The sequence below is a fragment of the Podarcis erhardii genome (genome assembly GCF_964252035.2).
Source record: "Podarcis erhardii genome assembly, chromosome: 7".
Classification (NCBI taxonomy): Eukaryota; Metazoa; Chordata; class Lepidosauria; order Squamata; family Lacertidae; genus Podarcis; species Podarcis erhardii.
In genome coordinates, this window is record NC_138511.1 from 31,085,656 (window position 1) to 31,109,302 (window position 23,647).

Below are 23,647 nucleotides of genomic sequence, written 5' to 3' on the forward strand. Positions count from 1 at the left end.
GCTATTCCCACTGGATTGTGCCTACCTGGTCTCTTCTGCACAAGTCTCTATCAATTACCTATTCCAGATTGCTTTTTTCTTACCCGGTTTTAATTGCTGTTGGTTTTTGAAACACAATGATCTGTTTTATGCTGACCTGTTTGAAATGTTTCTAAGATACTAGTTTTTGTATATCTTTCAAGATCTCTTTGGTGAATTTCTGTGCAGTCTATAATGTACTATACGAGATGCCTGAGACGGGCTAGGCAGGCTTCTTCAACCTCGGCCCTCCAGATGTTTTTGAGACTACAATTCCCATCATCCCCGACCACTGGTCCTGCTAGCTAGGGATCATGGGAGTTGTAGTCCAACAACATCTGCAGGGCCGAGTTTGAGGAAGCCTGGGCTAGAGCAACCTAAAGCAAGGGCTGTGTGTTGAGGGGAGCTGTAGTCCAACAACATCTGGGGAGCCACAGGTTCTCCATCCCCACCTTGAAAGGTGAGCTTAATATACGCTGAGAAATAAAATCAGTAAGTGCAAATTTCCAGAATAATTGGCATATCGATGTTTGAATTAAAATGCTGCCTATGGGGCAGGGGGAGTGCCATAATTTCAGTATTCCTCCATGCAGGCAAAACAACAATACTTCGTATAGAAAATGAGATATCCAAGCAGAATGGGCTCAAGCTTGGTTGTCTCTATGACATGGTAGTTTTCTTTGTGTAGTGATTATTTTTCACGAGGGTGCGTTCATGTGAGCGTCTCTCTGTCATCAGATGTAGTTCAGTTCAGGGTTGGGTTTACCACCCCAAGGGTTCCTCTCCCAAAAGAAAATAAATACATTCTTTTTTTAAAAAAGGGGGACACTAATTTGCATGAAACCTGCACATGCTAAGTTATAGGTTATTAACGCAGATTTAGAAACAATTGCTACAATTCTGAATAGAAATACAATCCATCTTACCATAGTGAGGGAGACTGCGGCCAGCTCAGCTGTCTGCTTGCTCAGGCTGCTCCTCCTCCTCTGGGTTTTTAAAAAATGTTTAAACCAGAGTTTGACCAGTCAGCCTTTCTAACAGAACACTGTTCTCTGTAACGTAGGACACTGGCCACCCTAACCACCCTAGTGAGAATAAGGCCTACAATTCTGACTCTAGAACGGCCTTCGTTTCTTAACAGGTGCGCTATCTTTTGGAATGGGCAGAAGACGATCTAGAGGAACCCGAAGAAGCCGGCAGCAGCGTGGAGAAGCTGGAGTTCTGCCACCCCTTGTGCCAGTGTTCCAGATGTGGCCCTGTGCAAAAGGTCTGCCCGTCTTCCTCCTGCCCAGACCTGTCATTCATTCTGCCCAGCTCTGAAACATCCTCTGCCCCTTGTCCTTATCAGAGTTCACGACCTCCTGAGATGAAGCTGCTCTCCTGGGTAATCAGGCTCCTGAAAGGATTGAGCAGCTGCTCAGGAGAAGCTTGTTTTCCTCTGGAAGAGGCAGGGAGGGGGAGAAAACTTTGCACTTTGTCCTCAACTCACCTTCCTCTCAGGGGCGGAGAAAGGGGGGTGCGGTGGGGGCGGGCTGCCCCAGCTGTCACCACTGAGGGGGGTGACAAAATGCCAGGCGGCACTCACCTGGGAGTGACGCGATGGCTTGAGCGCATGCAGGCTCCACACTGCCCAAATGGTCCGCCCGCTGCCTCCCCCTCAGTTGTAGGGCAGCTGAGTGGGAAGAGGCAGGCAGGCTCCTCAGAGGCCCAGCAGAGTGTCCTGCCCTGGCTCGCCCCGCCCCACGGGCGCCTGGCAATGCCCCTGGGCACAGGGCATGCGCAGTGCCCCAGGCACCCAATAGGCTTGCTTCGCCACTGCTTCCTCTCCCTGTGGACAATTTCCCTGTCTTGGCATTGCACTCCTCTTCCAGGAGTCTTTGCCTCTGGGAGAGTAAATAAGTAACAAGGCTTCTGCTCTCGATTTCCCAGCTGCTGCTTTCTCCTTTGCTAACCAAATGGAATCAGAGAACTGTAGAATTGGAAGGGACCCCAAGGGTCATCTAGTCCAACCCCCTGCAGTGCAGGAATCTTTTTGCCCAATGTGAGACTCAAACCCATGCCCCTGAGATTAAGAGTCTCATGTTCTGCCAACTAAGCTATGAAAAGCATACAGCAGTGGTTGTGATGTTTTAGATTGTAAACCTATGGGCAAGCCCTGTCTAGTTTGGGTTTGTTTGTTTTTTAAATGTGCATAGTAGTTTAAGGCACTTAATGCTACTACTGCTACTTAATAAATCACCGTTCATAATAATGGTGAGTTTACACCAATACATTTGCATCATCTCAGCACACAAATAGCACTCTGAAGTTTCCAAGGCAGCGCTGAATTCCAGGCGGTGGCTGCCGTGGGATGTTTGCTTGCTTGTCAGCTGAGAAGGCTCTGATGGAATTTCCCTTTCTTCCTCCCGATAGAAACTCTTCCGAGTTCCCTCCAACGGCCTCGGAGTGAACATCACAAACCAAGAGGGCCTGACGCCGCTGCACGTGGCCTCGCTCCATGGACATGGGGACTTGGTCTCCCTCTTACTGAAGCACGGAGCCAACCTGGAGGCAAAGGATGCTCACCACGCGACACCTCTCCACCTCGCCAGCCAGAACGGGCACTTTCAGGTAAGGGTTGCAGCAGGGAAGTCTCCTCTTCGACCTTACTTATTTATATACCGCTGTATCATTAAAATATATCACAGCGGCTTACAACAATACAAAAACATACAGTAAACTCATAAAAAGAAGACCATTGCAGGGGATGCATACTTAATTGCTTGTATATTTTGCCTGGTGAAATAGAAGAGTTTTCAGCAGGCATTTTAAAGCTTGCAGACAAGGTGCCTGCTGAATCTGTGCTGGCAGGATATTCCACAGCAGACCTCCACTGTTGGAGGCAGTAAAAGCTGCTGAATACCAGTTGCTGGAAACCTCAGGAGGGAAGAGCACTCTTTTGCTTGGGTTTTGCCTGTGGGCTTCCCATTAGAGACATCTGGTCGACCACCATGAGAACAAAGGGGTGCCCTTTGGCCTGATCCAGCAAGGCTCTTCCACCCACCCAATTTTGTTTCCACTTTTGCACACCTTGGGATTTGCCCAAGTCCATGATAGCTCCCTTTGAGTGTATGGATGGGGCCAGGCACAAGATAAGCAACTGCACTCACTATGCCGATAATAATCTTGCTTGCGCCTGTGCTTTACAAAGCATTAATGTGAGTTGGTTTCGTCTATAGAAAGAAAGATTGAGAAAATGCAGGGGACTTGAACCCTTTTACTTCTGGTTTTTGCGTGTGTTGAAACTGTTCAAAGCTGCCATGGTAACACTTCTTTCCTTTTTTTCCACAGGTGGTAAAGTGCCTGATAGAGTATAAAGCTAAACAAAATAAAAAGGACATTTATGGAAACACTCCTTTAATTTATGCCTGCTTGAATGGCTATCTAGAGATAGCGGCCTGTTTGTTAGAGGTAAGGGACCTTTGGGTATTTTCACATTTTCCTTTCTTTCTTTCGACTGTGGTATTTATTTTTCATATTCAGTCATCATGAGGTGGCAGATCTGGCAACATTCTGAACAGCAGAGGACTTTTCATCATACTCTGCTCTTAATTTCAGCATTTTGAGAGTACATTTTAAAGGATGGGTTGCCCTAAAGCAGAGGTTTTCAACCTTTTTGCATCCATGGCTCCCTTGACCAACTAACGTCTTTCTGTAGCACCCCTGTAGGGCTCAGGAGCCCAGTTATATCACCCTTTGCCTGCAGAGCTGGCAGCCTCTCACCCTTTTTCAAACACCTTCCTTTGTGGAGTGTTCCCTCAGCCTCCTCCCCTCTCCTTGGGAGTCCTCTGGGTGGCTGCAGCTGCCACTCCTGGTCTCTGAGCTGCCCCCCCACCCCCCGCCAAAGAGAAGTGCCTCTTCACACTGCCCCACAGGGGCCTGGAAACCACCCCCTGGCCAGCCCCAGAGGCACCATTCACCTGCGGAGCTTGTAGCCAGAGCTGCTGCAACAAACATCTGTGCAAGCCTTTGGGAAGCAGAGACACAAGAGGGCATCAGAGGAGGGAGGGAAGGAAAGACGCCAGTGTTGCCCATGGCACACTGGTTGAAAACCACTGCCCTAAAGTATGATTGGGGAAGCTCCGTCCCTCCCCATCATCATTGAGTGACCAGGCTGACTAGGGTTGATGGAAAAGGGAGCTCACAGATGCCTGGAGGACCACAGCTTCTCCATCCCTTCCATAAGAGAACTATGGGGGAAATCTAAGCCGCATGCTGGCATTCATTTGTATAAACTTGCCCTTTGTTATATTAAATGTCAGTTACAGATCAGCTACTGCAGATGAACTCACCTTATCATGTGAGCATAGTGGGCTGGGATTCAGAGCAGAAGGAAAATAGATTATTGTGCAGCTATGCAAATGCTTCTGCAAGAGCTGTGCATGGGTGCACTTAGTGCAGAAGCAGCTGGATTACATAGCACTCCCCAGTCATCCTGTTGTTCAATAGCACATTTGGATGTAGTTTCACATTTCTTCTGTATCTGGAAGGGCATCTTTAGATTCAGCTCGCTGGTCTGGTTCAGGCATAATGGGAAACCGTGGTTTCCTGTTGTGTGAAGAACTCTGCCCCCCTTTAATTGCAGCTACAATGAAGCGTTGGCCTCCAGTTTGAAACAAGCCACAGTTCAGAACTGTGGTTTATTTAAAAGCAGAAGTGAAAGCTGCCGGTCTCCTCCTTGTGGCAGCAAAGAGGAAGAAAAGGAAGAAGGCAAGTTCACGGCTCCTGCAGGTTCATTGACATAATGGTAAACTTAGTGGTTTCCCATTTTGTCTGAACCAGGCTGCTACTTTTCAATGGAAAGCACAGTAGGATGAATGGATTGCTTAATCATTGCCTTTCTGTTGATAGCATGAAATGAGAGAGTAGATCTGTCCTTGTCAATTTGTTACATTAAAACGCATATTTCCATATTGGAAGAGCCATTGTGGACTGACTTGAGACCTAGATTCAAATATCACATTTAACCCATGAAGCTCACGGGTGGACCTTACTCTGAGCCAACCTCACAGGGTTGATGTGAGGATAAAATGGGGGCGGGAGGGAGATGTATGTCACCTTCAGCTTCTTGGATGAAAAGTGGGATGTAAATAAGACAAAGGAAGAATTTGAGAGGGGGACCGTCTTGTACTGACAGAGCAGATACGTTTCATGCAGGTTCAATCCCTGCCATCTAAAGTTTAAGAGGATCAGATGGGAGACAGGAAACATCCTCTGCCTCAGACCCCCAACAGATAACATAGTAAAAGTTGATGCAACTTCCTCATCGGTACCATTTTGAGATACTGAAAGAAGTATGAGAACTTGCCGTTTCCGTGTGACCTCCTTTCAGTATCATCGCTTGAATGTCCTTTGCCATCCTTTCTTTCCCTTCAGAACGGGGCCTCGGTTAACCTGTCCAACAACCAAGGCAACACACCTCTCCATAAAGCTGTGATCGGGAGCTACGAGCCTTTGGTCCAGCTCCTGCTGCAGCACGGCGCATCAGCACATGCCCGGAACGACAGACAGTGCACGCCCCGTGACTACGCTGAGCCTGTAAGTGGCCCATTTGTCCACAGGAGGAACTTGCTTGCCCACAAGTACAGTAAGCCTACCAGCCTCCCCCTGGCAGTTATTCATGGACTGATGCATTATCAGCCAGAGATATCAACGGGGGGGGGGGGGTGTGATTGGCTCCAGCTTCAGCCTGAAGCTATAATTCTCAAGCAACATAGATCAGGGGCTCCCGGACGGTGGTCCGTGGACCACAGCTTCAGTCAGGTGGATTTGGGAGTGTCTATGAAGGACACGTGCCCTTTGAGTTCTATGGAATCCAAATTGTAATACAAGAAAATGTAAGAGTAATAAAAGCAGTAAAAACACAATTGAAAAAACATACAGCATCGAGCACAGTGCATTCCAATTGCTACAACGGGCAAAAAAAATCATGAAGAGGTCTGGCAAGACCCTCAACATTTTTCAAGTGCACCATGGGTGGGGGTGGGTGGGGAGTTTGGGACCCCCTGACATAGACAACAAAAGTAGGAGTGTGGTAATTGGTAGGACTAGCTTGCTGACCAACGATTGGTCAGATATTGTCCATCGTCCATCCTTTGTTTGACTGTGCTAAAATATTCCAAGAATCTAGAACGGTCATGATGCTCTAAAAATGTACCTGCTTCTTTATTATATACCCCAGCCCTTAAAAACCTGTTTTTACAGTGTTCTGAACCCCTGTTAAGTGGCATTTTCATTCATTGTGCTGGAAGTTCTTATGCATATTTTGTTATATGTTAATTGTATTTTATCATTTTTTTTGCTGTAAGTGCTGCTGGGCAGCTTCATATAATATACAGCAATAAAATAAAATAAAATAAAATAAAATAAAATAAAATAAAGTATTTTTAAAATGAGAAACTACCTCCTCTTTTTGTCCCACCTAATTTAAAGAAATCAGGTATCCTTGAGCTGCTGAGGGCCGTAGGAACCTCAGAAGAGGGAAGAAAGACTGACTGCAGATCTCACGTGACTGGGAAGAGCAGGAAAAAAAGTGAGTGTGGCATTTTGACTAGCAGAAATGAATCACACTGGGGACTGACCTTACTAAGCAGGCGGAGGGCTGGTGGGCTGAGCAGGGCAGGGAAGCTCATTTGCTGCTGTGCCAGATGAAAAGGGTCTCTGCCTTCTCTGCTTGCCTTGATATATGTGTTCTTTTCTGAAGAGCTTTTTCCAAAATCAGGTTTAAAAAGGGAGCTGTGATGATGGGGGGCAAACCTCTGTTCCACTAGCTGGTGTGGAGAGAGCAGCTTGAAAGGCTTGTTTCTTGTTTTTCTTTCTTCAAATGGCAACATTGATAAGCCTGCAAAGATGTTTGCAACTTGCCAGGTAGCTAGAAAAACTACCCCATGTCCTGTGGACTAGCCCTGTGGCTTTTTTTTTTCCGCATTGCAGTAGGCTTAGCACATACAGGCAAACTCCTTAGCTTTGGTAATGCAAAGACCGCAGCCCAACTTGGGACTTAATGTTCACAAAATTAAAAAACAGAACGTAGGAAGCTTCCCTATACCAAGTCAGACCATTGGTCCATTTAGCTCCAGGGTCTCAGGTAGAAAAAGACATCACCCACTACTTCAGATCCTTGTAACTGAATACACTAGGATTGAATCTGGGACCTTCTAATGCAAAGCATGTACTCTACATGCCAGTGCTGGTAAAAGGGCTGCTGTGGCTACTCTGCTCAGTTTTTTTGGGCAAGAACCTAAGAATGTGCCAGGTCTAGCTATTTTCCCATTGTCTACTGAGGCTCCCAGCAGCTCCCTAGGCCAGTGATGGCCAAACTTGGCCTTCCCGCTGTTTTTGGACTACAACTCCCATCATCCCTATCTAACAGGATCAGTGGTCAGGGATGATGGGAACTGTAGTCCCAAAACAGCTAGAGGGCCAAGTTTGGTCATCACTGCCCTAGGGTCTCAACCGGAGAGCTTTCCCGTCACCTGACCCTCCTTATTGGAGATGCAAAGCAGGTGCCTGATCCCTGCCTAATGGAGGTAGATGTTACCTAATGCACTTTGTGCCAACACCTGGGGTCAGATCAGTCCTAGGAGAGCTAAATACCTTTGTTTTCCCGTTGTGTAAGCAGAGATGTCACTGGCAGCTTAAATAATTCTAAGCTTTCTTTTTAAAAAAGAACAGGAGCCAGCCCTGATCCGGTGTTGTTACCTGGGATGGGCAAGGCTCTGTCTTTCCTTTTATAGCCCCACCCAGTTTACTCCAAGATGATTGTTTCCTGCCCTAAGTGGGAATGATTGACAACAGCCCAGTATTCTTGCTAATGTAATTCAATCCCCACAGGGATATTTTTGCACCTGCCGTTTTCTGCTGCCAGCACTAAGGAGTTGATCCTTATGAAGTTTATTCTAAGAGACCTTGACATAAGGAGGGATTTTTGAAAGGCTTGGGAGTGGGCTGGGTGGTGATGCGGGGGCCACATAGGTTGCTTCATGGCCCTCTGCTCAGCCTGTATGTTTTGCAGATGGCCATGTGAATGTATGGAGTACAGCATATGCTAGACAGGGTGCCATGTTGAACAAAACCACTTTCTGGGTTTTGGGTGATTTTCATGTTCTGCAGGCAGCAGAATGAGGCGGTCAAATCACCTGCATTGGCAGAATGGACGTGCAGGTGAGAATGCCTTTATTAAACACGTATTCAAACTTCCCTGCATATAAGGGAGGAAGGTTTGATTTCCCTCCCAACACCTGAAGTGGTGCAGTCCATTCTTCTGATTCAGTTCCTGCCTCATTCTTCCTGATGCCTGAGTTCAGCCACAGACCGGATCTTAGGATTCTCGACCCGCTGTAGCAATGATGCCAAGCTGCTCAGGCATCTCTACAGCTTCGGTGGCTTTTAAAAGTTAGCTGAAGGTGGCTTTCATTCATTCTTAATTCTTAATTCATTCTTAATTCAGGATTGTGTGGACTTGATTGCTAAAAAAGTATGCCAATTTAATGGTTTTTGTTACTTAAACCTGCAGTCAGTTTTAAATCTCCCGAGATAGCAGACGATCTCGTCGCCCGGCGCCTTCAGCTGGTCCAGTCAATCAACCGCTTTAACAAGTAAGCTTCAAAAACTGCCTTCTGAGTGCTGCCTGCCGGTACTGCCAAAGCATCAGATAACACTGCATGCAGTCTTCAATTGGGCTGGAGCTGCAGGATGTCTTCCAAGCCAATCTGGTGTGGTAGTTAGTGTCAAACTAGGATCTGGGAAACCAGGGTTCAAATCCCCACTTGACAGCTATGAAGCTCACTGGGCTTACTGTGCCCACCACTTTCCCTGCTTTCCTTTATAAAGGGGTTGCAGGGGGAGTGTCATTGGTGGATCAATGCCTTTGCTTGTGCAGGCATATGTAGCACCTGCTGTGCATTTGAACAAGGCTTGTCTATGTCGTGCCGATCTAAGCATTCCATATTTTGATAGAAACCGTAACCTGAGTTTGAGGTCTTCATTTGAGCAGGAGCTGGGACAAGCTTTTTGCCCTTTTGTTTAGCCCTTCCATAGTATGAGCCAACACACCAGGAGGTCTTCAATTAACTATTGTTTCATCTTTTGTCCAAACTGAAAAAAACTATGGTTACTATGGTTACCGCCCTGTGGAATGCCCTCTCACCAGATGTCGAAAGAAAAATTACCAAACTTTTAGAAGACCTCTGAAGGCAGCCCTGTTTAGGGAAGCTTTTAATGTTTAATAGGTTATTGTATTTTAGTGTTTTGTTGGAAGCTGCCCAGAGTGGGCAGGGTATAAATAAGAAATTATTATATTATTATTACTAGCATCAGAACAAACCAGGGTTTGAAGTTGGTTCAATTACATTGGCTTATTCCAATGCTGGCAACCATAGTTTCCCCTCCTGACACACCATTTGGCACTTAACAGAATGCAGCTCGGTCAGGTCTCTACTACTTGAGGCAACTTTCAGAGACGGCACAGGGAGCTGCAGCAGAGAGGATGGCTGAAAAGCCCTTGTGCCTTCCCTTTTGGTTCCAGCCTTTGCATATGCCACCTGGTTAGTGAATCCTAAAATACAGAAAGGGAGACAGAAATGTTTTTCAATAAATAGGGTCACATCCAAAGGTGCCCCACGGGAAGTTGACATTCTGTGAACACGGGGAGCTTTGATCCTGTGGAGGCCCCTGTAAATGGATCAAAGAGTGATTTTTGCTGATTTCTCTCTGCCACTCCTCCATTTCTATTTAGAAAAGTTCACCATCCCTCTGAAGAGATGGAGCATGTAGGGAAACTGCCAAAATTTGCCCCCCTCCACATCAGTTCGAAGGAGTGTCTGTTGAACCCCAAATGGAAGGGCACTTTTGAATCCAACTCACCATGTCCCAGCCATGTCCAAGTGTGTCACAGTGACACCTCCACTGCTTAGGTTGCACTGACTTTGTTTAAAGAGCCTGAGCACCTGCAAAGAGGTCAGGTTGTACAACACTCTGTGACGCCTCAATTAGTGGCTGGGGAATAAAGAATCCAATACGCAGGCTGGCTGTCCCTAATTTAGACTGTTGGAAAAGTAGCTGATGACTTGTCTTCTGACCTTTGTACGCTTAGACTCCAAAGGGCAACTCATGACATTTATACCCCAGGAAGGTCAAATATTAAGAATTTTCAGCAAAGGCAACGGAGCAGGTTTTGTTACGGAAATACAGCCACCTGGTGGCTGGCAGATATACACTGCTGTACTGAGTGACTTGTACCGAAATGTAACCAAGTTTCTTTTAACCTTGTTTGTTTGTGTCTTTAGGTCAAAAGACTTGCGGAAAACTATAATGAGAGATAAAAGCGTCCCTAACTTTAATGATGAATTACTGCATCAGGTAGGAAGACAGGTTTGAAATGAAGGGCTTGGTTGTAGAAAAAACCCCTCAAAGTGGTTTACAAAAAATTGCAAACTAAAATAAGTGGTGGCTGAGATTCTTGGGGTGTTAGTTCTACAAATGTGCTGGATATGCATCATAATAGACAAGAGTCTATGGCTGGGGAGACCTGATTTCAGACCCCAACTTGCTACGGAGTTGGTTGTAAGCTTACTCAACAGTCACACACACTCACCTGGCATGTTATGAAGATAAAAATGGGAGAATCCTGATGTCTCCCACTGTGACCTCATTGGGTGGAAGGGCAGGATATAATTAAGGTGTGCCAGCCATAGCCCCTTCCTCAACATGGAGTGCCTCTTACTTGAATGATCCATTCCTTCTCCCCTATATTTTATCTAGTGGAGAGGTCCAGTAGATGAATTGGTTCAGAAAAAGACAATCAGGATGGTCAGGGATGAGGGGGGGAAAAAGATATTGGTTAAAGATATTGGAGGCGGGGGTAGGGGGGGTAGGCAGGATAGCACTCTTTAAAGGCTTTCACAAAGAGGAAGGCAAAGAGTTGTTTTTTGCTGCCCCGGAAAGCCAGACTTGACCCACTGGGCTGAAGTTACAGGAGGGTAGCAGCTGATTAGTAGAAGAAACTTTTAATGGTTATTTGCTTTAGATTTATCAGCCAGATAAAAATAAAACATCTTAACGTGCTCTTTTTTGTTTTGATTCTCAAGTTAGCTATTAAGAGCTTTGATAAGAGCAAGCTAAAGCCTGTGGATCCTTTAAAACAAAGCAGGGTGCAGATCCTTGACTCCAGCAGCAGAGGGGAGCCCACACTGGATGAAGTCGAGTCTGATGTGGCAGCAGCACCTCTGAGAAGTAAACTAATGCATCGGAGACACACGGTTAATGTGGCCCTTTCAGATGCAGATGACATCCACAGTTTATCCAGAGATGCCCCTGTTTCTTCACTGGAAGGCTGCTCTGATGATTGATGCTTTCAAAAACACTGGCAAAGAAGCAAGTTTGTAACCAAAAACAGCAGCAGCAGCAGCAGCAGCAGCAGCAACACCAATTGGCGTCAGTTCCACTCCCTTCAAGAATCAAAGAATCCTTAGGATCAAGGGATTCAAAACTGCAACGTGAAGACTGGCAGGAAGAGGAACCTCTCCTCCCTCAACCAACACAGTTAGCAGTTGGAGACAGAAGGGCTGTTTATTTGCAGTTGGATCCACAAAACCCAACAGGTGTGATCCATTTTAAACAGACACACAACTGAGATGTATATGGAGATATCAAAAACTATGAGACACATTAGTCTGTACTTGAAGTCTTGAAATCAGATATAACTGTAATGGGTGTAAGTTTGGAACAGAATACCTATGGGACTTCCAAGGCCTACATAATTATAGTTTGAAAAGACAGCAGTTTCTTTCCATTTTTGCACTACTAGTTTACACCAACTGTTGAAAGGAATTACACACACCGGCAGCACAGTTTGACACAAAGGGCAAGATTGCACAGATCCTTTGGTTCTCATTTATTTTATTGAAATATGGGCCATATATGGGTAGTTGGAAGTGAGGGAGGTTATAGTCACTGTTTTATAAACAAAGGGTACATCTTCTTATGGAGAGCAGGACTAGCAGAGTTGAGACTTGGATTTTGAATCATTTTATTTTATGTAGCAGCCCACATTAGTGAACATATTCTCAAATACTTGTATTGAGACTACAACCTCACCCTATTTAATTTTAAATAGCAAATATGCATGGCACAATAATACGATTCCACTAAATGCAATGAGTCTAGCTAGAGAGTACATCTGTATCCACCGGGTCTTGGAAGAGCTGCTTAGTTGACCTTACTTGAAAAGACACTTCCAGATTGAAAGATGGGGGCACTTTTAGTAATGGAGCGTCATTTTGGTAAACATTCCATTCTTTATTTTTATTTTTAAGAGGGGTTGAATTATCACTTGAACAGCACAATAACTTTTGTCAATTCCAATTCTGTTTTTATGTAATATTTGTAAACAATACATTGGGTTTTTATTGTTTAATATTTCTCTGTTCAGAATGTTAGTGCAAGGTATATAAAAAGGTAGAATGCTAGTGGGCTCCTGAAGGACAAGGAAAAGTATATTTTTCTACTAAGTAATTGAGTTCACCTAGTTTTCTTACATGCCTTTGACTTGTGCCAAATGATGGGAGAGAGAAAGAAATAGTAAAATTAACTAATCTATGCTCTTAATGTGGGACTCTTTATTTATGGTAAGTCATGAATTGCAGCTTGCTGGTTGATGGGAGCTGCTGCCATAAAGCATTTTCTGAAAACTTTATAGCCTGTTGCTCATGTTCCAGTTTTAGCAACACAGATCTAGTTGCATGAAGGTATGGGTGCTTCTGTGGAGTCTGGAAGCAGGAGAAAAGCAATGCATTCTGGGTCATCCTAAGCCTCCACTGTAAACAAGTTCCCTTGTATGCAATTGTGAAAAATTATCAAGTTTGATATGAGCATTGTAGAGGGGGCAGGGAGCAACATGCATTGGTTTTTTTCAAAAATCAGTGCCTAATGCTTTACAGCACCCAGAGATACGGGGAATGGTGTCTTCCCTGCTTTATCCCAAAGAAAGAGGCATTTGGACACAGCTGTAAACAATTAGTGCACCAGTGTCAATGTGCACTAATTATAGTGTCTTTAATACAATTACAATGGACAAATAATTGCTCTCTACAACTCAGGTTTCTTTATGGAAAGATTTTAATATGTTTCAAAGCTCTTATTCTATATGTTCCACTTCCACAGTGAAGAAGAGGGTCAAACCCCTCCTCCTTTTACAGTCTGCCTTACATGGGATGTTGGTACAGTAGACATACAAAAACCATTTCATTTTGCATTCAACAAAAAGGCACAACCTGAAGTCACAATGGTACCATGATGGCCAGGGGAATTTAGGCAGCTGTTTCAATAGCTGCCTGAGAAAAGGAGGCAGTTTGGATAAGAACAAATATGTTTTGTCTGCTACCAACCTTTAGCCTGCGAGATGACAGGAATTGCAGTTTGGCGACATCTGGTGAGCCAAAGGTTCACCACCTGGTCTACACAGTTCTGTGTTGGAACGATATTTAAGAGAATCCAGCTGCTGTTAAACCTTTAAATAATTTTAATACGAAAGATGTAAGCACATGCTTAAGTCTTCTGTTGAAATGAAAAGGGCTTTAAAGATCCTGACTTTGGTTGCATCACTCTCAATCACTCATGCTATTAGCAAAATGTATGGCAGGGGGTGAGGAAAGACATCTCTTGAGAGAAATATTTCCCAAACACATGTTATTTCAAGCTTCATAGCGTGCCAACCAAGATTTATCTAATTTTCAATGCAACAGATCATCCAGCAAGATACTGTATCATGGAACCATATTCTGATCAACCAACCCCTCTGGCTTTGGTTCAGTGATACTGCAAGTGTTCCAGTACCCAAGCGGACATGACATGTAACTCACACATTACATCATGATCCTTTAACATTTAAACCAGTAGTTTTCAACATTTGGGGACCAACACATGCATTTGGGGACCAGTTTCTTAATTTTCTAACCTATCTGTACAGTGGTGGTGCTCCTGTTGCAATCTACCTTAGATCAGGCCCCAACATGCCAACTGAAGACCAATGCTTCAAAACCAACCATGCTAACCGGGATTTGCTGTCCACTAGGATGCTGAAACGGCTTTAAAAACCCTAACAGCAAATTCTAGTTACCATCCTCGGGAGAAAGGGGAGGGAGAGCTTGCACATGGATGGGAAAACTCCATGGCTGCTCCAAATCCTTCAACCGTGGTTAAAGGATCATGAATGTCATGTTTATACAGCAGCCTCCAATCTTACATATTCAAATCAAAATCTTGTTTCCTGCACATGCAACTCTACTAACTTTGACAAAACCAGCAGGCTGCTTGTAACGCAGCTTTTCTCATTCCCTGCTGGGTTACGAGGCATCCTGTTGCCACTGAAGTACGACGAGCAAGCTGCCCACAGGTGCCAGTGGCATAGCAGTGTCCAAAGGAAAAATGAAGTCCAAGTGATAGGGAGTGAACCACAACTTCTCAGGCCTCTGCTATAAAAGCGGTCTAAGAAAACCATTTCACTTAATTTTATTATACAGAACACAAGATCATCCCTTTATATATAAAAAAATGTGTACAGGGGAAAAAAAGTGTAAACGTTTCATCTATGCTTCTGCCAGGCACAGCACACTTTCCTTGACATACGCCAGATGATTTGCCTTTCACCAATTAATCTTCCTCATCAGAATCCAAAACTTTCCTTCTGTTGAACTAGGGGAGAAAACACAGTGTAGGTGAAAATAACTTTGAGGCCAAGTTTAATAATCAAGAATTCCCTGTTTGTGTTATGAGAACAAGAGCAAGCAGAGAGCTGCGTGAAGCAAGGAAGCTCCCAGGTTTTTTGCCAGCTGCATATCTCGCACCTGCCCAGCCTAAAAGTCAATACCCAAGTATTTGTTCATTACCTTGCTGTATTGCTATATGTATTTTCAAGATACATTGAAGCAAATCTATTACAATAGTATAGTCTTTATATCAAGGGATAATAGGGGCCAGCTTGTAGGCTACATCCTCCCACCAAGCTGCAGGAAGTGGCCCCGGCAGCTTTATCTCCTGGACTGATTAAAGCGCTCTGAAAAGAACAAACTGGAGGATATTTTGTCTCTCATCTTAGAGCGAAGCACTACAGCACTAAGCTTGGAGATGAAGTCACCTGCCTACTCTTCCCAAGAGTTCAAGGCTGCAATTCTGGCCACACCCACCCCACCAAACTGTAAGCAGTAGCCATATACAGATTTTCTGCTCTGTATAAGCTGTCAGCTTCATACAGGAAGAAGCATGCAGATGTAGTAAACCTTTAACAAAAAATACTGGCTATGCTGTGATCCTGCGACCACTCTACCATTGGCGAACAGGCTCCAGTTTTTAAGATGCCCTACCTTTACTGTTGTTTTCTTGTCAGTTTGCTGACTCACTTTTTCAAGTATTTCTATCAACCCTTGTTCAGTTACCTAGGAAGTAAAAAAACAGTCTCATGTAGCAGATACTCATTTGGTGGGAATGGCACATTTCCTCCTCGCCTCCCTCTGGGGGCAGAAGGACACACCCTATACAAGCAACTTAAACACTACACACAGGTAACACTTTCATCCAGAGCATCATGACAGTGGAAGGACAAAACCAAACAGCAAAGACCACCACCACAGCATCATTAACAGGTAATCAGCTATCCCCCATGTCACATAAAACGATTCATCGACTTTTTATATAAGACTAAAAAAAGCATTTTGGAAACAAGTGTGAATAGGCTAGAGAATTATCCTATAATAGTACAACTTTTCAAAGCTTATAAATCAATGTTTTGCAGGATGTGTAAGAATTATTTTGCCAAGTGAGACACGAGATCCATCTAATTTGGCATTCTGTTTTCAGGCAACAGCAAACTCAGTCCAGCAGAATAACCCATGTTTGCTTTCTACTAACAAACCACAAGGTGAAGCCATGGTTGTTTGTAGCCGTCCTAACCACGGCTTGTTATCACTGTGGTTTAGCATGATATCCAAACCCTTGCTTGACCATCATTTTGTCGGGCAACAAAGACACAAAGCAGGAACAGGTGGAAAACAAGCCAAATGTCAGAGAAACAAGCGGCAGCTTGTTTGCTAATCTGTGAGGCGATTCATGGTTTGTTCAATAAACTGGTTAAATCGAAACCACGGCTTTGTGGGATGCACAAAGCCTGCCTGCCTTTGAACATTTATTTATAAATCTGTATTTCATGAAAGTTATTTCCTATATTTGATTCATCAAGAAGTCATGACAGAGATTCCACTTACCTTCCCACCTAACTGTCCAAACCTGCCCATCTGTATGAGGTAATTCTCCACTGCTTTTGCCTTTTCTGGTTTCACAAGTGCTAAATTACTTACTGAAAAAGGAAAACATACATTTTGCAATTTTTTTAAAACACCACCAGATTACTAAAGTCAGGCAAGACTTATTATTCACAGTACTGCAAAAGGCCTTGAACTGTTACTGATGGATTACTGATCTATGCCTGGTCTTATGAAAAAGGAAAACTGTATTTTAAGGAACTCGGTATACTGCTTTGTTCAAACATGGCTTATTAGGATCTTTACATTTCCCTCCTGCTTTCTGATTGTTCCATTCCACTCAACTTTTAGACGGGGGGGAGGGGGGGGAGTCCAGAGTAATGCCTTCAGACTGCAGTGCTTCAGGGTCCAGGAGCAACTGACAAGAGCTGCAGATATGTGCAAAGGGGAATAGTCAACCATCCTCTTGAGGTCAACTCCAGTCCAGAGTCCTAGCTTAGCACCCACCAATACATTTAGGAATACCACTACACTATTCTGCAGAAGCAGCTTTTAACTCAGCAGTCCTCACTAATGACCATTCTAGAATAATTAACTATATATCAACAATAAGTTCAGAAAGTAGTATCCAGTGGCGTCTCCTCTGCATCCTCCTTAGAACAGAAAAAGCAAATGTTGTGAGAATTGAAACCTACTTCTCACATAAGTGTGCCTAGAACTGGACCCAAAACACTATTATTTTCCTTTGGTAAAGTTAAGTATGTGCAATCTAAGTAAGATGGACTCAAAGAAAGGTATTAGAAGTTGGTCAGAATACATAATGGATGCTTACATCTGGCACGAGCTGCCTGATCCAAAAGCTGAGCCAAAATGTTATTCCTCATTTCTGATTCCCTGTAATAGAAAAATTATGCAGATAAATTATAGCTTCAGAAGATGTGCAGTGCATTGCAAGAAAGTAAAACACACTAACCATTTTGTACAACCGGAAATTTCATATTTAGACATTGCTAGTACTCAATTATATTTAAATCATTTAAACTACTATCCTTATGGAATTTACTGTGGAATTTGAGCACAAATTCATTTATTATTATCTGGGAAAGAGAATCCAACTATGGAAACTTGAAACACGTTCAGTTCAGAGGCAGATCACAAGCTATTCATGGCTCAGTACCAAACCCCTACAAAGGTTAAACTCTCACTCATTTAACAGTGGGCTCTTGATGCAGGAAGATTACACACCCATTTAGAAGAGTATGTGCATTGTAAAGCTTTAATAAAGACAAAAAGGATAGCAACCTTATTTAAGGAGAATGACAAAAAGAGGGAAAACTCTACTGGTCCCAATGTTCTGTGTCTCTTCTGTTTCTGCCTCTAAATCACACTTAATTTAGTAATAAATACAAACATGGCAGCCCATACCTCTGCTGCTGTTTATTTGTTTCACCTTCATTTTTCCTATAATTTTTATTATTATATTAAAAGTTAATTTTATCCCACCATCAAACCTGCAGAGACATGAATCTGGATAACTCCCAGTAGATGTATCTCACAACATGCTTCCAGTCATGTGGTAATACTGATTACAGGATACAATCATACTAGCAAAAAAACCCCCTAAGATGTGAAGGGGTGCCTTCTCCCCGCTACTGTGCACAACGTAATAAAGGGGTATCAGTCTACCGAAAAGGTAGCTTTTGTTTTCATCCCCTCTGTTACCTCTGTTTTGCTTCTTGCTGTGCGATGTCACTGGAAGGATCCTGAAATGTTAGATATAAGAACCAGTTTAGTAGTAAAGCATAGCACTACTGAAGAAGTACAAACAAACAAACAAACGCTAAAGTACACATATATGGCCAGGACTGTTCTCATACAGAAAAACTCATAAATGCACAGCTATTACTGCTCCCAGGTAGGGAGAAGGCACTAGATCCTAAATGATGAGAGTCAACTTTTGAGGGTGTTGAAGTACGCAACCTTCAGGTAATATAGAATCTACCAATCAAGATGGCAAAGTAGCCATACTTCAGCCCCACAGATGGACAAGTTACTTAATACATGCCTGCAAACTGTGGTAAGAATTGCTTGTAGGTCACCAGGCAAGAAAACTTCACAGAAGTTTCTTTTTCCCCCTTTGATGCCACAAATGGGCATATAAGAACAGCTGAGCTGGCAAAAAAGATGTTGTGTACCAGTAATGTTTTTGCAAAGGCTGGCTCTAGATTCCTAGTCAATGGCTAGATTTGACAGGCCCACCTTGGTGGTTGACTGACAAGTGCTTTCTACACAAGCCCCTTCTCCAGGTTGGCAACTGGGTGTGGGGCAGTGAAGCAAAGTCATTTAAGAACCTTCCAAGAGCTGCATTTGGTGCTGGGACTGACAATCACAGAACCCCTGCTCCCTCCCACTCAGAGCCAGTGTGGCATAACCAATGTCAGAATGCAACCATGGAGACACAGGTTCAAATCCCCACTCAGCTATGACACTAGCTGGGCCACCTTGGGCCTAACCTACCTCTCCCATGGTGGTTACACGGATAAAGATGTTGGCGGGGGACTTAGGGTTGACAACAATCATGCACAAAAGCCCACGTAGGGTAAACACAAAAAACCCAAACCAGACAGCACCCTCAGTCCTTGTTTTTTCCCTTTCAACTGGTTAACTTCATTCATTTTTTTTTTTAAAGGGAGAGGTTTGTGCTAATATTGGATGTAAGCTGCTTTGGGTTTTTTTTCCTGAAACAAAGAAGTGGAAACCCTGAAAATAAGAGATGTGCTGCCACCCCTGTATATACACTTTCGTGAGCGTACTCAATGGGTTTCCTGAGTGAGTAGATATGTAGCACTGGAAATAATCCCAACACGTGTGTGTGTATACAGACGTGCATAATACACAAAACACGGGTCTCTTCCTCTGACTTCTCCCAGGGTGGTCTCTGCGCCCCTCCCGCCTTGCCTCCCACGCCTGAGGCGGCCCTGAGCCCGCAGTGAGGACTAGCGCCATCCAATTAAAACCGAAGGCCCAGGCCCGCCCTTCCAGCCAGAGGGGCCTCGCCTGTGGGCCAGGAGACTGGGCGAAGCGGCGAAGGCGACGCCCGCCCGCGTGTGAGGGGACGGTGCAGGCCCGGCGCCCTCCGCTCCGCTCACCCCGTGCTTGGCTTGCAGCTCGGCCATCCTCTGCTTGCGCAGCGCCTCCAGCTCCTCGTCCGCCATGGCTAGAGACGACGAGACGTCGGTGACGCGCGACGTGGGCGGGGCCGCTTCTCTCTTCAAGCTCTCCCGTTCGCCTCAGTGCGCCGGCGCAAGAGCAGGCGAGGCCAACGCAATCACGCACCGAGAGGAGGAATTCTAGCACAGGCAGAGGAAGCCGAGCGCCGAACAGTCCAAAGCAAGAGCCATCAATAGAATCAGACCGCAAGGGTTTTCACAAGGAATCTTTCGCCCACGACCCTGAGAGTAAGGGTCTCGCGCTCTACCAGCTGAGCTTAAGAGAGAGAGTGAGAGAGAAAGTTGGTGTAAACCTGCTTGCTTACAGAGCCTACTCAGAAGTTACTGTTAGCGCCCACTGAGTCCAATAAGATGTAGCTCTGCCAATAATGTCATGAAATTCTGCTCAATATTGATCCAGAGCAGAACTCCGACGTATAGTGAGCAGAGTAAAAACTTAAACACGTTGCAGGATCCCCCCAAAACAGACCATAGGCAATTAATATTTCATCCAGCAGAGCTTTACTGCTACTGAAGGCTTACGAGTGATCCCCAAAGAAGGAGAAGAATGGTCATAAATCCAATACAGTACATTCAGGATTGGCACTGTCCATAAGAAATCCAGGTGCAGCAGACTTGACTTTAACTTACAGTAACTTATTATAAGTCTAAACCTTAACAACTAAGCACACTATGTATAGAACACCACACCAGAAGGAAAGAAAGACAGAAAGAGAAAAGTGAAACCGAGGCTACTCCTGGCCTATTATTATAGTCAGCGTGACCTTGACAAAAAGAGATAAGAGAACCAATTTAAGCCAGCTGTACTCAGCTTCTTTGAAGGTATAACCCAAACATCATGAACCTTATGCTTGTTTCTTTTACACAGAGAAACTTCAAGAACCCTCTTGAATTAATTAGAATAGGAAAGACCCCTACACATCAGATCAATACTTTCTGTACAAAGAAATGCAAACTGACATATAAAAGGTAAAGGTACTCCTGCCCGTACGGGCCAGTCTTGCCAGACTCTGGGGTTGGTGCGCCCATCTCACTCAAGAGGCCGGGGGCCAGCGCTGTCCGGAGACACTTCCGGGTCACGTGGCCAGCGTGACATCGCTGCTCTGGCGAGCCAGAGCCGCACACAGAAACGCCGTTTACCTTCCCGGTAGTAAGCGGTCCCTATTTATCTACTTGCACCCGGGGGTGCTTTCGAACTGCTAGGTTGGCAGGCGCTGGGACCGAACGACGGGAGCGCACCCCGCTGCAGGGATTCGAACCGCCGACCTTTCGATCGGCAAGCCCTAGGCACTGAGGCTTTTACCCACAGCGCCACCTGCGTCCCTAAAAACTGACATATACATGTCGTAAACTGACATATACATGTCGTAAAATAATAGAATCGAAGAGTTAGATGGGATCCCTAAGGGTCATTTAGTCTAACCCCCTGCAGGAACCACCAGCTCAATAATCCCTGGCAGATGGGCATACAACCTCTTGCTTAAAAACCTCCAGTGAAGGAAGGAGGGAAATCCCGAGAGCTCGAGTTGCAACAGAGGGTGGGACGTAGAGAAAATGTATAAACATGTAAGTTTTATACAGATTTGTGACCTATTATTAGCTCTCCTTTTTAACGATGAACTTCCTCTTTTTTTGGAGCTGTGCAAGCGCACACACCCCATGTGTAGTTCAGCCCTTAAGACTGATAGGACAAGCACATTTCTTGTTGGAGGCCTTTTGCCTTTGAATATCAGTTGTTGGGGATCCAGAAAGAGGGGAAGAGTGCTCTTGCGCTCGGGTCCTGCTGATGATGGGCTTTCCATAGTGGGTGTCTGATTGGCCACTATGAGGAAAGGATGCTGGACTAGTTGAGCTCCCTTCAGCCAAATGCAGCTTCAGGTTTTTTCCCATACTTGGATTGCTGGCTGGTTTTTTTGGACTACAACTCCCATCATCCCTATCTAGCAGGACTAGTGGTCAGGGATGATGGGAACTGTAGTCCAAAGACAGAGGAAGACCCACATTTGGGAAACACTGGATTAGGCTTTCTATGGCTATGATCCACAATGGCTATGTTCTAAAAGACGCCTGCTTCTTGGGAGAAAAGCAATGACAAACCTATACAGCATTTTAAAAAGCAGAGACATCACCTTGCCGACAAAGGTCCGTACTGTATAGAAGTGAGAGCTGGACCATAAAGAAGGCTGATTGCCGAAGAATTGATGCTTTTGAATTATGGTGCTGGAGGAGACTCTTGAGAGTCCCATGGACTGCAAGAAGATCAAACCTCTCCATTCTTAAGGAAATCAGCCCTGAGTGCTCACTGGAAGGACAGATCGTGAAGCTGAGGCTCCAATACTTTGGCCACCTCATGAGAAGAGAAGACTCCCTGGAAAAGACCCTGATGTTGGGAAAGATGGAGGGCACAAGGAGAAGGGGACGACAGAGGACGAGATGGTTGGACAGTGTTTTCGAAGCTACCAGCATGAGTTTGACCAAACTGCGGGAGGCAGTGGAAGACAGAAGTGCCTGGCATGCTCTGGTCCATGGGGTCACGAAGAGTCGGACACGACTAAACAACAACCTCTACTGTCAGAGTCAGCATGCATCTGAACACCAGTTGGTGGAAACCCCTGGAGGGGAGAGTGGCTGTTGTGCTCAGGTCCTGCTTGCAGACCTGGATGTTGCATTAGATGTGCAGGTTAGGTTAAGAGATGGTTACTGGTCAGTAGTCATTAGCCATGAGGGTGGCAGTAAATGCTTCCGAATATTAGTTGCTGGAAGCCACAGGAGGGGGAAGGGCTCTTGTTCTTGGATCCTGCTTTCATGTTTCCCACAGGCATCTGGTTGGCCACTGTGAGAACTGGATGCTGGACTGGATGGGCCCTTTTTGGCCTGATCTAACTTCAGGGCTCTTTTTGTGTTCTTAAAGGATTGGGGATGGGTGGATAAACAAGAGCACAATCTTATTCCCAGCAGAGGGAGCCCTCGCTCTACCAAAATCATTATTTTGCTGTCTGGTACAGGCTGGAGCAAAGGCAAGAGCCGGGAGTTTTCTGCTGCACAGCAGTTCTGTCCTCCCAGATGAAGCTTTAATCTGTAGCGTACATCTTTGCTGCTGTAAATTCATGCTCCATTATGCCACCATATGCTTTGATTCTCCTTGAAAATGCCGCAGTAATCTGAGTGTTTCGTTGCAGAATTGTGGCTCAGCGTGTCTTCCTTGGCATTTGGGTTTTTTTTCTTCTTTCTTACAGACTTTATTTCTTTATTTAAAAGACTGCGTCTAAACAAGTTTGACTTGAGTGAGCCTATTAGCTGGGAGCCTCTGAAGGACATCACTTTTAATGTCACAAGAAGGTCAACACCAATGAAGAACTGCGAGACGGATTTTGGGAGACAGATGTCACAGGAGAAGAGCCCCTGCTGGATCAGACCGACAGTCCATCTTCTCCAGCAGTCTCTTTCCCAGCCATGGCTGGCAGATGCTTCCAGGAAGCATCAAACAAGCAGGACACAGACTCAGCAGCCCTTCAGCCATTGCTGAAGGGCTCAGAAAAAAGGCTACTTCCTGCCTGAACTCTGAAGCCTAGAGAGCTGCATCCAGTCTGTATACAGACAATACGTAACTTGATGAAATCAGCACAGAGCAGCTTTCAGACTTACCCTATGATGCTCCCAGTTTTTGACATTCAGAGGTATAGTGGTCCTGGAAATGGAGGCTCCATATAACTATCTTGGCCGACACCTTGACAGGCTTCCTCATTCAGTATCAGTATCATCATATTCATATTCCATTTAATATGCAAAATCCCTAACCAGTTTACATAAAGCACAGTAAGATAATTTGAAAAAGAAAAGTGTACATACAACATTTAAAACCAAACAACAACAAAATACATCAGTACAAACAGAGGAGTCATCAATAAAACATACAGTTAAATGTCAATAAATAATAAAGCAGAATGTGATGGATTTCATGAGCCGGGAATGCCTGCTTAAGTAGATGGGACTTTAAAGCTTGTCACTGTTTCTGCCTTATGAACTGCACATGACCATTGGCTATGTTGACTGGGGCAGAGGTGAGCCTAGCAATAGCTTTAAAAGATAAACCCAGCAACAGGATTT

At 44.8% G+C, this 23,647-nt stretch overlaps 2 protein-coding genes across 9 annotated transcripts in view; one reads left to right on the plus strand and one right to left on the minus strand.

The window, feature by feature from the left end:
- The window catches only part of ANKRD27 (ankyrin repeat domain 27), a 55,884-nt gene extending 41,290 nt beyond the window's left edge, over positions 1–14,594 (plus strand). For all 7 annotated transcript variants that reach the window (XM_081870176.1, XM_081870178.1, XM_081870179.1 and 4 more), the window contains 8 exons: positions 1,160–1,285; positions 2,431–2,628; positions 3,349–3,468; positions 5,434–5,595; positions 6,490–6,589; positions 8,573–8,654; positions 10,344–10,416; positions 11,145–14,594. In XM_081870176.1, coding sequence (XP_081726302.1) covers positions 1,160–1,285; positions 2,431–2,628; positions 3,349–3,468; positions 5,434–5,595; positions 6,490–6,589; positions 8,573–8,654; positions 10,344–10,416; positions 11,145–11,405 — 1,122 coding nt within the window. In that variant the 3' untranslated portion in view covers positions 11,406–14,594. The remainder of the gene's footprint in view (positions 1–1,159; positions 1,286–2,430; positions 2,629–3,348; positions 3,469–5,433; positions 5,596–6,489; positions 6,590–8,572; positions 8,655–10,343; positions 10,417–11,144) is intronic.
- PDCD5 (programmed cell death 5) lies at positions 13,156–19,612 on the minus strand. 2 transcript variants are annotated; one of them, XM_081870329.1, is made up of 6 exons: positions 19,460–19,611; positions 18,033–18,073; positions 17,143–17,204; positions 16,314–16,405; positions 15,417–15,488; positions 13,156–14,748 (listed from the first exon to the last, which is right to left on the minus strand). In XM_081870329.1, the coding sequence occupies exons 1-6, from the start codon at positions 19,523–19,525 to the stop codon at positions 14,707–14,709; spliced, it is 375 nt and encodes a 124-aa protein (XP_081726455.1). In that variant the 5' UTR covers positions 19,526–19,611; the 3' UTR covers positions 13,156–14,706. The 2 variants fall into 2 exon arrangements, with proteins under 2 accessions (XP_081726455.1, XP_081726456.1); XM_081870330.1 differs by lacking the exon at positions 13,156–14,748 and adding an exon at positions 15,337–15,362 and having other exon boundaries at positions 15,395–15,488; positions 19,460–19,612.
- Positions 19,613–23,647: the final 4,035 nt, after the last annotated feature.

Excerpts from the sequence above, each read along its gene's own strand:
- PDCD5 (XM_081870329.1), bottom strand. The coding sequence starts at position 19,525 with ATGGCGGACGAGGAGCTGGAGGCGCTGCGCAAGCAGAGGATGGCCGAG. Across the intron at positions 18,074-19,459 it reads AGCTGCAAGCCAAGCACGGG|GATCCTTCCAGTGACATCGC; the intron begins GTGAGCGGAGCG and ends CTAACATTTCAG. Across the intron at positions 14,749-15,416 it reads ACAAGAAAACAACAGTAAAG|TTCAACAGAAGGAAAGTTTT; the intron begins GTAGGGCATCTT and ends TTTCTCCCCTAG.